The sequence below is a fragment of the Antennarius striatus genome, chromosome 6, assembly GCF_040054535.1.
Source record: "Antennarius striatus isolate MH-2024 chromosome 6, ASM4005453v1, whole genome shotgun sequence".
NCBI lineage: Eukaryota > Metazoa > Chordata > Actinopteri > Lophiiformes > Antennariidae > Antennarius > Antennarius striatus.
In genome coordinates this window covers 10,635,581-10,653,137 of record NC_090781.1, presented here as the reverse complement: position 1 = coordinate 10,653,137, position 17,557 = coordinate 10,635,581, and the positions used below count along the sequence as shown (strand labels likewise).

Genomic DNA, 17,557 nt, shown 5'->3' with positions numbered 1-17,557 from the left:
ACATAGGTACTGTGTCTTGTTTGGTAGGAATTGCACCCCAATTATCAAATCACAATTTACTATTTCAAGCTTAAAGTAGCCATGAGAATATAAAAAACATGAAAATTTGAACTTATGCTGTTCTGTCTCTTACATGATGAAAAACACAGTAAACAGCCAAGTCATTAAGTTATTGAGGAAAAACTGCTGCAGGAATTGAGGGATCTACGGATGATTTTGCTTCTCTTACGTGTCCAAACTGAAGATAAGTCATTGCCTTCAGATGGCCAGTGTCACTGATGTAATCAGCTCTGAATGGGACCCTGATCATACTGCACTCACAAATTCAAATTTTTTTTTTTTACCCAGTTGCTATTGTGATACAATAAAGAATGTATAATGAGGCATTGCAAACAAAATTGCAAACAGCTACAATTATTAATCATAGCTTTCATTGAATGTTTTAATTAACTGTGTCCTCATTTAGTGAACAAATTCTCCTGTTAGGACCTGCCCTCTGTTTTCATTTCATTTCTTCAACAAATTAAATGAAATATTATAGTACACTACTATATCATTTGAAATCCATGAGTAAATAAAATGTAATGCATCAAGATAAAGGAGTGATTATCATGATAATGTTTGTTTTATCTCCATCAATACTGAAGTCAGAAGTATTCAACATTGTGACAGAAATAAGCAAACCGATAAATAAACAAATACTGGACCAGACAAGCTGTCACGTAAAATCACAACAACACTAAGAAGCTGGACAAGACAAAAAAACAGTTTTTTGGAAAGCATGCTCTACAGCTGTCATGATGCCGAGGAGAAAATGTTAGGAATGATGATGGAAGGTGATAGCGCAGAGAGAAAAGATGATGATAAACAGCTATTTCATCAGGTGCAACAGCGAGAAAATGTCAGGCAAATTAAGGCCATCTGCAGGTATAATTGTATTACCGAATAAAACAATCAACTAATTCATATCCAGCTTTGTCCCTTTATAATCCTCAATAAATAAATGACCTGTAGGTGGTTTATAGATAACAACAAAAATTAAGGTGGTCAGTCTTCTTATATCACACAGAAAGTTGCTTCAACATTTACAATGGCAGTAGGTCAAATGACACCTGACAAATCAAATGCAAAGCTGAATGACGATAATTTCACCATCCTCTTTAACTGTAAAACATGCTGCTCAACAGTAGTCATCTGCATATCAACGTGACCATGAGAAGGAGCCCCAGTCCAATTAAAACAGACAATCTAATAGTCTGGAACATTGCCACATCATCCACAATCTCCTGTGCAGAGCTGCTTCAGCAGTAAATGAACTGACAAGTACTGCAGTCATATCTGTGACAGGTGTATGTTTAAGACAAAAGGACGATGAACAACAGCAGATGCTTGCAAAACAGACAATGCCAGAAGCACAATGTCTTCCTGGAGTGAATGCACAGAACAATGTAGTGACGGTTCCTTAGGGACTCATCATTTCTTCAGCCCAGTTATTCCCTTCCATAGAGGATCGTCTTTCCTATTTATTTGGACATGAATTGTAATGTCAACGTAAGGAGGCTAATGAAGAGAGAGAGACGACATACTAGCACAAATACTCTAAACACATAAATGTACAGAATGCTGGCAGGGTTTCATTCACAGGGAGACGCTTGGCTGAAAGTGATGATAATGCTCTTTGTCATCACACTTTCCATTAAGTGAAGAGCCTGAACCTGCCGGTTCTTCATGGAGCACTCGAGTATTTTAGTGAATAAACCATTACAACACCTCACAGCAAAGCTAGTTGGCTTTCTGGTAGAATTCAGTAACCTTTTTGTGTTTGAGGTATACTGTATACATTAAATATCAACCAATCAATTGAAAATGTTAATCAAATGTGCTTTTGCATTTTATAATTAGTCATATTTTAATATAATTCCTCCTGCATTGTTCAAAGCAGAAAATTAGGACTCTTAAACACAATAGATCAAGCAGAATGTTCAATATATATTCAAATAAGCAAAACATTCATTATGTAGATAATGTACTAATCATAGAAAATGATTCATTTACATTTTCAGTTATTAAATAGATGTGTATCTGGAGTGAATGCCTTCAGAGAACACAAATATAATGGCACCTTAATCAGGAGAAAGTTTTAATATCTAAATACTTAACTTTAAATGGAAAATAAATCTATCCCCAAAGACAGACTGACACATAGTTCTCAACATTATTCACTCAAAAACATTTGACAGAGTACTGCTTTTGTATAGCATGATACAGCAGTTTCTCTCTTTGTGCACTCGTTCGACCTTTATCACAGCGTTTGTCTGCTGACACTGATGATAGTGTGTAGGAGTTCAGCAGTTCAGTCACAATGTATTTGTTTCTCTATGTTAACCTTTTCACACCCAATGTTTACCTTTTTCCTTTCACACACCAGGTGACAGTGAAAAGGGGAATCAGACTGCAAATCTTTACATTAACTGATCGAGAAAGCTTAGCCTTCTCTCCAAACATCCATTCCACCACTCAAATTACATTCCTGTAATTTCTGGATTTGGATTCTATCACATAAAAACAAACAACCTCCTTCAGAATTTTCAGCATTTCCTGCTTGGCTGATTCTTCCCACATCTGTTCACCTATACCCATCTCTGATTAAAGCTTCATGCAAATCTGTCTATAGCTTCAATCTTAAATGGCTTCCATTGGGGTTCTACGTAACATTGATAATAAAGTAAAGACAAAATGATCATGCATCCACACATACAGTAGATCTAAACTCTAGATTCAGTATTTCCTTCCATGGCACAATGCCGTCCTCATCCTCCATCAATTTTCATGGTAATCTTTTAATTTGAGCTTAATTTATGAACAGATCAGAAAAAAATGTATTTTAGAGTTTTCAAAAATAAATCCTGAGTCGACCTCCCACTTTGGGTCATGCAGTGCATGGCCAGCCATTCTATTAATTATAACCAAACTCCTTCAGGTGGTTTAAGTCTAACAGAATGAAATGAATAAAATGAACAAAATGAAAATGTTGATAAAAAGGAAAAGTCCTTTATTCTAAGCCACTTCCATATTTAATGGATTATTGATTTACAAAACAGCAGCTGACGGACAGCTCGATAATTATAGAGGGTAGAAATGTTTCTCAAAGGACGCCCTGCACACCCACATCGCTTTAGAAATGTGGGTCCATATGTTGCCTGTGAATGAATGCGGATGAATACAATATGCCAATGCCAACTGCTTGCTAATTTACAGATTTAATAAACAGTACAGTAGCAGCAAGTTAACATTTGTTCTAATATTACATTATTATTATTATTATATCTCATCAATCAGTCGGTCTGTTGACATGCAGTACAACCATACAGATGAATCTGAATCTGAAAAAATTAAAAGATTTAGTTATGTGCACTAATCAATTGAATTCCTCATTCAAAAAATGTCAGAGTTTTGCTGCAGTAACTGTCTCTAGACCTGTTCAGTTCTAGGGATCGATAAAGTGGAACGTTTAGTTTGGTTAAAAGCTGATCAAAACTTTTTTCTTCTGCCCCTAAATTTACACTTCAATAGTTAAAATTGATGCGTTATAAATTATTGAATGTGAATATAACTAATTTTATAGCGTAGAAGAAAATCAAATGCATAGTGCTATTTAATGAAATAATGAAAGTGATCGACCAACTAGGAAGTAATATATATTTAATGAGACATTCAAATATACATAATAATTATGGGCATTCATCACAACAACACAACTAAAGCAGCACAGTGTAGATCTCTACCAGCTCCCTAATACAGAACTCCTGCGTCAATAAATTAATAACTAGAAAAAAACCTGCTTCTGACATAGTTTTGTTTGTTAAAGATGAACTGTCAATTAAAGCCTTAATTTTTCCAAATCCCGGTGCCCACCCAAACAAATGCTGTTTCATTTGTCACACCCAGTGCGGATGAAATACAGCTGTTATGATGACTACAGTGCACATGACAGATGGACAGAAGAGAAACAAACAGACCAGAGAAATAAACAATTAGCAGCCATTTCCTCACACATTAATTAGAGTCCGACCGTGATAACACATCTATAAAGGGATATCTACAACGTTTCTCTCCTCCTTCTAACCGCTACAATCACTCAGGCTGCTAATTGTTTCTTTGAATACCAAAGATCATGAAGCTAACTGCTGACTGAGGTCCAAAACACGCTGCCACCACCCCTGTAGCGTGACATTTGTCACGTGACATGACATAGTGCAGTATGTCAAAATGGCTGCACAATGTAGAAAATGAGAGGTTCCCAGATCGTGGTTGTCAATACTGGCCAGATAATACATTTTATGAAGAATAATGGTGTGTTTGCATTGGGCTTGCAGCAGTCACTGTTTCTTTGCAAAAACTTTTATTTCAGTTTCATTTCAAAAAGGTTCATCACTCTCTTACTCCTAGACTGTCTGTCAGGTTGTGCAGTGAGGCGAGACAGAATATCACTGATCCCCCCACCAAAAGGAAATCAGTATCATGAGATCGGTATCGTGGGGATACTTTAGGCATCTGAAAAACCCAGAGGGTTTTGTCCTCGAGGATGGATGCCGCATTGCTAAAAAAACATCAGCACTGATGTTTGTTGAAGGAGGGACCAGGTCCAACTTGTTCTCACAGACATCATCCATCTGCCAGATCACAGCACGAGTCCCATTAATGACTTTAAACCATAACAAAAACTGAGTGTTCAACAAAGAACATTCATATGACTAGAGGGACTAAAACAATCAAAATCTCCCCCTTCATTTTCTGCTGGAACAACAGAGAAACACTCTTTTTCCACAGTTTTTGCAGTAATTGAGGTAAACAGGCACAAATGTGTATCTGTAGGATCCCTTCCATGTTGTCAAGACACTTAATAACATCATGAGCCTGTTAGTAGCAAAATTTTTCATACAGTAATTTGGTCCAAAAAGTTTGTAATGTAGGGCTCACTCAAAATAATACTGGATTTTCTATTGAAATTGCAATCAGAAAAAGGTTATTGAAATAAAGCATTTTCTGTTCATTCAGACAACATTATCAATCAATCAACTTTGATTTATGAAGTGCTTAACAACATGGACAGACACTTTGAAGCGCTTTAACAGAGATTAAATCCCACTTTCATATTAAAGATGTGATTTTTTTTCTCAGTTATATATTGGCTCAGTTATATACAATAGTTAAATGACAGTTTTATCAACACCTGCCTGAAAAGACTTTTATTCTCCTTTTTATGATGTTCAGAGTAAGGAAGGCTTGATATATTTATTAATAAACATTATTTTTCTGTATTATTAATACATCTTACAACATTTGCTTTCTTTTGTCAAACTGATTCAATTACAAACAGGATATACAGATGTCTTATCTATTTTATAAAGTGTTTGCTCAGCTTCAAAACGGTTTTCTGTTTTCATCCATCCACTGCTATCATCATACTGTGGGCGCCACCCTAGATTGTGAGATGTAGTGTTTTGACTTTATCCATCTGCTAAGTCTCTCATGATCCATTATGACAGCTTCAAGAACTAAACAAGGCAATTTGTCAGTGACAGGAAGTAGAGAAACATACAGTCAGCTGGGAGGTGTGATGCAGCTCACATGGGATCTCAACACTTGACAACAGGATAAGGTGTAACCTCTTAATGTAGGTGTGTGGGTATAAACATGTGGTGATGTGCATCATGTGGCAGTAGCGTGTTTTGTTTCGATGCTCCACTCAAATCTATTTTTGAGTATCAACCGCTCAGCCCTCTAGGCTTGGCAGGTTTATTGCTCCATTTTCATGGAGCACAGTATCTTTAGTATTACATTGCTTCAACAAGTGCTACAATAAAATGAAATTCAACAAAAAACACTTCTCATAGGTGAGAAAATGTCCAATAAACCTCCACTTGCAGCATCCACATCACCACCTTGACGAACAGTATGTCCTCAAGACTCAGGAGCGCCTGACAGTCAAAAGATCGATTTTAAGTGGAGCATTTTTACCCTCAAGTTCCAAGTGACACTGATATAAAGATTAGATAATCTATAGTGCTATGAAGATGACAGACAAGGCCTTCATCCAGGCAACCTCATGCTGTGATGGAAAGTTTGAAATGATCAGGCAACAGCGACACACAAATGAAATTTTTCATTTTATTCTAATACCGATCGTATTTTCGTCTGATCTTCAAGTCTGAACGCTTTCCACGATAAGATCAGTAAAGTTCGCAGGCTATAATAGGGAAGCATGCAACAGTCAAATTAAGTTCAAAAACTCCCATGAGACCATTTCTGGGGATTTTTCAACAAACTGCTGGGAAGTATTCAATAAGGGAGATTATTTTATTTCAGTGGGGTTGTTTGTAAAATCTGGAGGCATACAGTACTTTACTACTCTACTCCAGAAAATCTCTGTGCCACACAGATTTCATACCTGATAGATCCTGTTTAGATGTGCCTGTAGGGAGAAAAAGTAGTGCATGTAATGGACTTGGTACAGAATACCACCATGAACTACAGTATCTCTTTGAAGCATTTTCCCCCTCATTAGCTCTCAGCTGTAGCGAGACACCAAGACTTTGAAAGCCTAGGCAATGTGGGCAGTAAATGTATAAGAACACCAAACAGGTATTCATTCATTTGATGGTTTGCACATCTCAGAATTTAATAGAGCAAAATTATAAAGAAATTAATGGTAAGTAAAAAGCTCGCTCTGAACCACTGGAGTAAAGCAAATTTACAAGAGATGGTGGCAGAATATCTATAAATAATAATCACAGTGAATTACAACTTTGCACTGTAAAACATTTCAATCACATGAGAATGAGAAGAATAATGATGATGGCTATTGAAAATGATAAACAAACACTTGACTGTTCAAGTGCTTATTCTAGCAAACACTCTACAATAAGAAGCAGACAGAGTTTAAGGGTTTCCTCAAATTACATGCTTATTTCTGGAATCTTATAATTGGGTTTCTGATGCACATTTTCTTGACATTTGGGAAAACTCAAGTCAAATCTGAGTGTGCTCGACATTAATGGCTCGCTGGCTGAGTTTCTTGGAGCTAATTACATCAGACCCGCTGTGGCCACTGAAGGAGCTGCTAATTAAGAGGAAATAATCAGTTGTACAGGAAATTCATCAAGGGTGTTTCTGCAGAAATCCCACAAGTTGTGCAAGATCAATATACACAATATAGGTTAAAGGAATTAGAGACCGACTTTATCCTGCAGGTCGGTATTCATCCCTGGAGGTTGAAGGTGTCCCCATTCCACAACATTTATAAAAGCACTATGAGGTAAGTGTACGAGACTGTAAATTTAGATGTACTATTTCACAGAGAAGTAATGCATGAGATCAAGTGATAACAGTCTGGTAACTGCAATTTGAGAGAAACAAAAATAGACAAAAAACATCTTTTTAGCAACTGAGTACAACTGGGATGGCCAACCTCTGTAGGACTCAAGCTTTTGAGTATGTGGGACTTATATATTTAGCTTTTAATGTCCTCCATATTTCTTGGGCTATCATACCTGCTCTCCTTCAGTGAAGGTGTGCCCATCATAGCTCCAGCTAATGGTGGGAGTTGGATCTCCTGATGCTTCACAAGTCAGAGTTACCTGCTCCTCCATCTCTGTCGCACTCTGGTTTACGATGTATGTGATCCTAGGTTTGACTGTAAACACAAAAAATATCACAAAAAGTGACTAAAACTACATTAGCATAACAAAATGGTCAATGATTTGAATGCACAACTAATCATGAAAGAGCAACGCTGCGAAGTTGGCATGAGCTCAGAGAGGCTGACGATCAGGGTCTTGACAGGCGAGTAGGCTTATTACGGCAACAAAAAAGTATTCAATCTCTTCCGGTTCAGGCTGTGGCAAAGTTGTGATAACCTTGGGTGAACCGAAATGTAATTCATGTCATAATGTATTTCTAAAAGAGAAAGTCTAAAATTTTTGTTTACATTTGAGAGAATAGTCATTTGACGGGAAACCAAAGGTTACCTAATACAACAGTGGGCTAGCACAAATGCGACATGACTAGGGCGAAGCAAATTGAAATGCTACTCAGAAGCATGAGCATTTCTCAATTCCGTGACAAGTGAGCACATGTATCAAGCAGTGTGTTTGCAAAGTGCAAGTCGACTTAATATAGTATAGTATAGTATTCAGTTTATAAGAAGGAAAATCTGTTATCTTAAGCCATTATAACAACGGAATACCTCTGTCCTTCTATTATTTTTAGATTAAAACCATTTAAATGACACTTCTACAGTTGATGTGGTATAGACTGATCAGTAAGATTGGGAGCAAAGTTATGTTTTACAATTATTTTATAGGATCGCATTGAAAGTGATAGGGTCACAAAACAAAAGAATAATCTCAAGCAGTTTCAGAAAAACCTGTTGCTGTGTAACATCTGAATTTAAACATCAGAATTGAGATTATTTTAAAGTAAAATCTCAATGCCACTAAAAAATGACACTTAATCAGACTTTTTGTTCTCGTGCAGAGATCTGTATTTTCTTTAGCTGAAGTGGTTCTGTTGATTAATTGAAGGAAAGTCTTGTCACATCCTTCCAAGCACCACGTCGCTGGCATTGTCAATCAAACTGATGAAACATTCCCACACAATGTGTGTTAAAGGCTTGACAAGTACAGCGCTCTATAATTTTAGATGCACAGATGGTGTTTTAGCCATCTGGACATTATAGGAGGTAGTCTGTAACAGATATGGACATTTTGTAGGGTATATCTAAAGCCTCACATGGGGCACAGAGGTGAAAATCTGAGGCAAATATTACAAATGAGTCAAGTTGTTCTCTTGACTCAGACATGAAACCTTTGTTTTCATTGTAGCCTACAGACTGAGAGGATATCATTATCTCAGACGTGTCACAAGTAAATATTCTAAAAACTTAAAAACAACTAAAAACAACCCTACATGCAGCACAGTTTAATGTTTTCTTCAATATCAAAACATATTATTATAATCAGTACATCAATGGTACTGCTAACCACTAACATACTCATGCATACACTTCATGGTGCATTTAAAGTCTAAAATACAACAAAACACCATTCTTACTTTATTTTTTGTATTAGTTACAAAATGTGCCAATATAGTTGTGTTTCTGTGACTCCATTTCCATATCGTCACATCTCACACTGCTGGAAAAAATAGCTCTTAATGTATGGAACAACACAGATCTGCTCTGGACAGAACTTTAATTACACAGGGACCAATGTGCTCCCTGAAAAACATTAGCTAACTGTGGCTGTAATTATTGCTGGGGCTCAACTGGGGCTAGAAGATTTTCCACATATGGACTCCAGATGGGACTAACATCATTGACGTAAAGGCGATGTTAGCCTCTCCCCACCTCTGTGAGAGAAATAAATCCAGGCTAAATACAGTTTAAGTGCTTTTTTCTTATCATTGTAGGACTGATCTTTATTGGTTATCTATTGCACTGTGCACCTGCCATATGTAAGCAAAAATTACTATCCAATCAGACGATATAACAAATGCACTCCGATAAGTTGTAAGGCAGATAATATGTCTGCAATTTACTTGTGCGCAGCTTTTGAACTGATCATTCTAAAAATCTTACAAAATCAATTATGTATCAAAAGACTGATCTCAATAAATAAAGCAAATGAAGAAATCACAATTCTCGCATTTTTTTTCCGCAAGACAATGTGGGAAAACTTTTTAAAAAGATTGAAAGTGTTGTTCCTGAAATGGGAGAAGTGTCAAAAGTTTTTGCTTTGTTTTGTTTTTTTAATCTGTTTTGATAGAAATAATAGAATGGGGATATAATGGGGCATTACATGATAGAGGAATTATATGATAGAGGAAAATGGATGAAAATGGCACAGGAACCAACAACCACGACAGGCTTTTAATGCCCTTAAACATAGACAGTTTATTTTCAAATGAGATACACATGGTCATTTGGAAATATTTATATGCTGATAGCATAGTTTTACTCTTAATTGGTAACATGTATCTTGGTTATGACTATCCTGTGTATTTATCAGTGTGACCGGGGTAAAGAAAATAGTTTTATTTTTAGGTAGAATAAGTAACTTGTACTCAATGCATAAAACATAAACATATTTTATAAACTGAGTCAATGTTTGGAGTCAACATCCTGTTCACACATCACACTAGTGTACATGAATGACATATTTGATTGTTTGATTGATGGAATATTACTGAGCAACTGCTACAAATGCTTGTGGAAGCAAGCAAAAAGGCTGCCATGAGGAACCGACTAAAATCAAAACCATCCAACACTGAGGGCTGGATAGAATTAATACAGGTTATAGAAACATTTTCTTGTAGTATTGGGTACATTGAAACTTTAAGGTCAGACGTTATTGGTCTATACAATTTTTTGACAATACAATGAGTTCTATCTATTCTATTATTTTATGGCAGCTAGCTGTGAGCTCATTCAATTTCCTTTTTTTTAAAAATTTGATTGCCTTTTACTCTCTATAGCGTCTAAGATGAGAATGTCCCATGTTCAATTGTTAAAAAGACTAGTGTTAGGAAAGAAGGCCTCTGGAGGAACCAGACAGTAAAATGAGCATCGAATGGACTGATTTTTTTTGTATAAATTTGCAGAATGCTGTGTGAATACATTTGCACTGATAATGTAAGTATGTACTGTGATTGAATGTGAAATGAATTATCTTCCAAAATAAAAATGGGAGACAGGAGCGATTCAGTATAAGAATGTAACCAGTATGGAGGAGTGGAGAGAGGAGAGTCGTGAACTGTTAGACATTGGACAGAGTGGCTGCCTGTGACAACACTATGTAGAATGGAGTAGAAAGAGTATATGGAATATAAATTTAACTTGCTTGTTAAAAGTAGACTACCTGTATCCTTCCTAAACTTTATTACTTAAAATTCAAAACCTCCTATCAAATTCAGGAAAGCACCATGATCTCGTTAGCAACATGCTTTCCAAGTTGTCTTCACTATAATGATAACTGTTTACCCACTGAGCTTTGAAAAAGCAGACCACTCCATCTCCTAAGCTACAGCCACCCACTTATCAAGAGGTTGATGGTTCGATCCCCGGACCAATCTAACTGCACTTGAAGAAGCCAATGAAAGCCAATTTTCTCCCAGAAGTCGTTGCTTTGTTGTGTTTAGTCGCTTTATGAATGGTTATTGACCAGATGAGCAGTTTGTGATGTGCATGGTCGCCTCCGCCACCATCTCCCCACCTATATATTTGAATAAACTCACTTGAAAACCTCACGATGTCACATTTTAACTCCACCCACTACCTGTCAATCAAGCGCCCAACCAATCACAGCACATCTGCTAGAAGGAATCACGTGAACAAGAGCTCCTGAGAGCATCGTGGAATTAAATAAACAGTTGTCACCACAAAAATACTCTATTTTCTGTTTAATGTCTATTTACATATAATGCAAACAAACTATACACAAAAAAACAAAAGTTTCTTGTGTACAGTTTTGGCTGGCGTCTACCCTGAAGTTTGGGCCGCTACCTAAGTTAAGGCCAGTCTTCACATTTGTCCATGTCTCTCACTTAAGAGCCATTTTGGCTTCGTCAACCATAGCGGTTTATATTGTTTGATTGTGACGGATCCCACATTGTCGTGTGAGGAACCCCGATGCTTTATTAATCAGGACCAAACTCATGAAGCCCGTGTCTACCCGGACCGTAATGCCGAAGCAGCCTTCATCTTCACGTTCGTCCGTCCCACACACACGGAGCCATTATGGCTTTTCGGACACAGCTGTTTGTTTTCTTGTGACGGTGAAGAAAAAAAAGAAAACTAGCGAAGTCTGATATTATTGTTTTATCATGGAATTTCTACGGGGTTCCTGCTAGTTATATGTATAGTTGAATGCTGGTATGTGTGATAAAACAGTTTGAACGATCAGCCAAGACCTTAAAGGCGCCGCATACAGTCCATTCACCATTTACCCCATGTTGTTTCAAAAAGTAAACTGCACTATCTCGTAAATTCAAATTTGACAGGACTACATGAACTGTTTGAAATTGTGATCATTTTTACATAAAAAGAAAACCAAAGACAATAAAACAGAAATGTGAATAAAAGGGAAAACATTCCATGCTCAGCTGAGCTTGTTCCACTTGGCAAATTTTCTAAATCCTTAAGCTCCAGCCTTACTTGAAACAAACACAACCCACACAGAAACAAGTCATCTCGTCTCCCTTGGAAAAAGGCATAACTATACTTTTGTTCTTCCTCATCCTACAGACTCTTACATCTCATTCCTACACACTCTGAACAATTCACATTGTTGCATTAGTTGATGAATGTATAAAGCCTTTTGTAACTTACCATACACTCTCAAGCTGAGCTCCTGCTCACTTTCTCCAGCCTTGTTCTTGGCAATGCAGGTGTAATCTCCCTCATCAAGCTTTGATACATCCATTATTGTTATTTCTGAGCCATCTTCATTGAAGTTGTACTTCTCACCTCCCTCCAGAACCACTTCATTCCTAAAGAAAATGTGCATTTTGAACTTTATAGCCATCCATGTAAACACATTTCAAAGTTAATATTTAAACAGCACATCTTACAAGTAATTCCTTACAAATATCATGGTTTAATAGTTGTGACCTTGAAGTCTTTAAGTTTAAGATGTGGCTTTTAAATCTAAGTTGTAATGTTCAATGACAAACTGTAGCAATTTAAAAAGATATACGAAGGCTTAATTCTTTATTGCTAAGTGTAGCCATTTGACATTTGAGTCCAATTGTCAGGTTTATGTATTCCTAATGTTCTTGAGCATCTTGTGTACTGTGTGATTATATGGCACCAATTTGGTGCCAAACATACAAACAAAACATCTGTTACTAATTATCTACAATTCCACAACAATGTGATTTTCGAAAAAAAAGAAATCATTGGGTTTATGAAGTAAAAATTATCTATCATGCCAACACATAATGTTAGTAATACATTGCACCTTAGATACAATTGTAACACATCTTATGAGCACAAAAGCATTTACAGAAACGGAAAGTAGCACATGACTTCTGCACGATTTTCTCAGATATGTCCTTGGTACTTTTCTCCCCTTTGCTGCTATGACTCAATTGAAATGTGTCATGACTGATAAGACAGGACAGATACGAACGCCATTTGAACCAGGTTTCAATCTTTTTTAATTAAACCAGTCACTACACATTATTTTAAGTTTTCAGTCAGGATTTTAGCCCAATTCCACAGTTTAAATAATCATACAAAACTCTTGGAACACAATGACTCCAGCTTTTACTGATACTAACATACTGACATAATGACCAAGAATACAATGCTGGCACAGTAGGAAGCTCAGCATCTCTCTGGATAACTGCATTTCCTTCAGTGTGTTTTGGAACATGTACTCTGTGCAATGACTGCAAGCACCAAGAAAAATTTGCACTGTTGGTGGTGTAGATGGTGCTTCTACAGTATGGTAAATTACACTATTTCCAAGTCATGTTAGCAACATGGGTCTATGAATGACTGCTTGGTCTATTGGTCAGTTTACCATTTTGATCAAAGACCTCAGCAGAATGCATAAAACTTAGATGAAACATACAATTTAATTTGATCAAGTTAACTTAAGTTAACTTGCTCTAAACGTTGGAAAAATAATAGCTCACTATGTTTAAGGAAGACAAAACGATTCTTGGATCTGAAGATCTTTTATTCGATGTCCTTTCATTAAAATCATGTGTAATAAAGGGAAAGAGTGACAAAATATTTAAAAAGTGTTCAACAATTACTGGATCAGCCTGTTCATGCAGATCCATTCCAAATTTCAAATTCATAATCCTCCCACCAAGTTTCATGAAAATCTTCTGAGTAGAGTAACAAACCAACTGGTGCCAGTACAAACAGCATTTCTATGTTGGAGGTAAATGTGAATAATTTGGTAGATTGCCATAAAATTTCACACAGACTTCTTATATTGCCGAGGATGATTTCATTGACTCTGGCAATGCCTTGACTTTTTGTTTAATGCCTCCAGCTACCTGACATTTCTGGATCAGAATTAAATGTCTTGACAATTACTGGAGGAATTGTCTATGAACTTTCATAAAGACACTGATGTCTCCAATGGATACACTGTAACATTTCTGGGGATCCCTAATCATTTCATGTCCGGGTCAAAACTTTAATTTTTTCAATATTAATTAATGCGGTTTATAATTAACCACCTGAGCTAATGGCAATCCAACCAAACTCATGAGTAACATGTAATTATTAGCAATTTCAAGCATGCTAACATGTTAATACAAGAGGGTAAAGGCATTAAACATTCATTATACCTGAAATGCAGTTTCACAGTACCTAAAGAATAGTAGTCCTTTTTGAAAGAATAATTTCAAAAATCCTAAAATGTTACAACTGTTTTCATTCCATGGTAGATAAAGTCTTTATTGTTTTGTTTTTATTGGGTCTGTTAAAAAATTTAAAGACGTGTGGCTTATATTATTAGTGTAGTGTAACAATCAAGTTACAAGGTGCTACAAATATTGAAAGCATTTCTTTCCGTAGTCTCTAGCAGAGGTTTACCTTGTCCAGGTCACCATGGGCTCAGGATAGCCATCAACAGCACAAGTCAACATGGCAGGCTGCCCAACATCTGCTGTGGCATTGACCTCTGACTGCCAAACCCTGATGGTTGGGAGCACTGAGACAAAAGTAGTTAGATTAAAAATATGTAATAAACAGAAACAAAAATAAAAGAGATGACAGATTAGTGCACTGCCAGATAGTCACATAGAGAGCAGAAGGGAAAACAGACAGCTGCAATGACAAATTGAGAACACTTATTTTAAGAACGCTCATTTGCTAGGCTGACAAGTTGCAGTAAAAAGGCTTCATTAACATAGAGGATTCTCAATACACGGCTGCTCTGGGTAAGCATTTCCATATCGATGCTCAAGCCGGTTGCCTCTTGGATGCTACAGCTTCTTCAAACATGGTGGGACACCTGCAGTAAAGGATAATGTACACAGGAACAAAGAGGTTGCTTACCATTTACAACGACTTTGATGACCCGAAGATCAATCTCGCCGCGAGCCATGAGGCGACCCTCACAAGTGTATGAGCCCTCGTCGGTCTTCTTTATGCCACGAATTTGAAGATGATTGTTGCCTAATACCTTAAATCGAACTGAAAAGAAGCACAGGATAAAGCATTTGGAGTTGCATCATGTATGAGAAAAGTTTAAATCATACAGTATATACGTCACTCAGTCTTTAATGATAATCTGCATTTATATCATGCTAGGAGTACATATTGGTGAAAAGGAAAAACAATACACTTCGAAAAATGTTGTATGGATTAGCCAACCATGGCAAATATTCCCTGCATTATATCCGGATGACACCTTATCAAAACTTTAACACACTTGTGTGATTCAGTCTCTAATATTTCTGCAATGTTATTACAAACATAATGTTAAATTCAGAATTTTCTTCAAGCTCCATTAGTCCAAGGAAAATGAAAAGAAATGTCTGTCTGGGAGACACTGTCAAATGAAAAAATACAACAGATTATGTGTAATTTTCTTTTTTATCAAGTTCATATCAGTGAGCATGCCCAACACTTCTTTCAGCAGCTCCAGAAAATGAGGAACATGGCTTCAGCCCACAAGAGCCCAGCCAGTTTGAGATGAAATAAACAAATAAACATTAATATTCATCAAAATAGTATAAAACACAGAAGACTTCATATTATTGTTTTGCCATTGAGCAATAGCAACAATACATATTGCGATATTGTTTAGTGTCAGGGGTGAATAACACGAATGAATAACAAATTGTATTTTTAAATTGTACACCGAATTAATTTTGCCTTTCAAAGAATCCTGCAGGAAAACCAAAAATAAAGCATCAACATGTTTTTATTATAACACTGGTAACACAGTTGCATGTAGCTGTGTATGTTTATGCAGCATACAAGAACTAGTCACAGGTTTAGGTTTAATGCATTTTTGGTGTATTTTATTATACTTAATGATATTATGAATGCCATGACCACCAATATTAACTAATGAAATATATGCTTGAAAATGTGAAAAAGTAATAGGTAAATAATAAGCTGGACAAATAAAGAAATATCGCTTCCTAGGCAATGATTTTATTTTGAGATTCCCAGAAATCATTAATCAACTCTGCAACTAAAATTGGGTAGAATATGAATGAGGGGTTGATATTTGATATTATTAACTTTGGAATGTATAAATAACTTTAAAAGTAATGAATATGATTTGAATACAACTTTGTAATAATGTGTCATAAATAAAAGTACAACATGAGGAAGTTTCCAAATCATATTAAGAAACCCCTAGGATGTTATGATAGTTCTTACCATCTTTTTCCATCTGTATTTTGACTCCTTTATATTTCCACAGGACGGTGGGTGGAGGCGAACTGATGACATCACAAATAATGTCGGCATTGTCTCCTTCAGTAAACTCTTGAGGTGAAGGTGCATTTGTGAATGTGATTTTTTCTGCAATAGAACAAGAAAAATCTGTTTTTTATTGATTGTATAAAAGTATGAACCTTAAAAAAAATTCTCCTATACTTTGTCTGTTGCAAAGTCTGACATCTAAATTGCAACAGCAATTTCTTTTCAATATTGGAATTTTCCTGTAAAATAGATGGTTAAACCAAAATAGTGGTCGGTAAATTCAACACACAGTCTTGCATTAAAAACAATTCTATACCACGACTAATAAAAGTGATAATGACAAAGACCTGCTTTCTATCTAACTTACAGTGCCAGGCTGTGCTGTACGTCATCCCAAGTTTATGATCACCCTGTCACCACTGGGACAATTTTGGCTTAAATCTCCAACATTTGATCCAGCTGTTGTTTCATCCTCTTACCCAACTTCTCATGCTCCCTCTAAATGTTAATATCAGGTGAGATTGCCACATCTATCACAATTGCCCTCTTTTCCTCCTTGTCAACCACCACTATGTCCGCTTGGTTAGTCAGCAGGTGGAACTTGAAACCCGATTTGTTGGAATTGTCCTGCTTGTTAAACCAGCAGTTGCACAGTTAGAATCTTGGCTCTTTCTCAATGCATCCCATCGGGACTTGAAGACACAGATGTTTCTGTATTACCCAAGGTACTTGATTATTCTCTCTCCGTGTACGCTGTCCCAGCTTGCAACTTAGACCCTGCTACTGTGAGCCGGACTGTCTCAGAGGTCTTTTTGTGCAGCCTGCACCGCTATGATAAATCCGCCCTTACATCTGGTTCGGGTCTGTTCTTCAGCTTTTGCCAGTCCCTGGTACGATTCCTTGGTATGAGGAAAGCCTTTGCCTCCCACAGTACGTCATCTTCTTCATTGCCTTATCACCATCTGTAACCTGTTGCTTTCATATTTGACGTACTTCATATCTTGACATCATTGGCCTTTCTGTCAGCCTTTTCTGATCTTGGCTCCTAACCCTCTTTTTGTTGCATGCCAGTCTCCTTGTTGAAGATGAATT

The 17,557-nt window shown here is 36.6% G+C and overlaps 1 protein-coding gene across 10 annotated transcripts in view; it reads right to left on the bottom strand.

Annotated features, from left to right (window-relative positions):
- ncam1b (neural cell adhesion molecule 1b) overlaps positions 1-17,557 on the bottom strand; it is an 85,861-nt gene that overhangs the window by 26,223 nt on the left and 42,081 nt on the right. For 6 of the 10 annotated variants that reach the window (XM_068316766.1, XM_068316775.1, XM_068316769.1 and 3 more), the window contains exons 4-9: positions 16,421-16,564; positions 15,083-15,220; positions 14,618-14,735; positions 12,389-12,549; positions 7,554-7,696; positions 6,452-6,475 (exon numbers count right to left, since the gene is read on the bottom strand). In XM_068316766.1, the coding sequence (XP_068172867.1) occupies positions 6,452-6,475; positions 7,554-7,696; positions 12,389-12,549; positions 14,618-14,735; positions 15,083-15,220; positions 16,421-16,564 (728 nt within the window). The remainder of the gene's footprint in view (positions 1-6,451; positions 6,476-7,553; positions 7,697-12,388; positions 12,550-14,617; positions 14,736-15,082; positions 15,221-16,420; positions 16,565-17,557) is intronic. The other 4 variants (XM_068316767.1, XM_068316772.1, XM_068316770.1 and 1 more) reach the window with 1 other exon arrangement.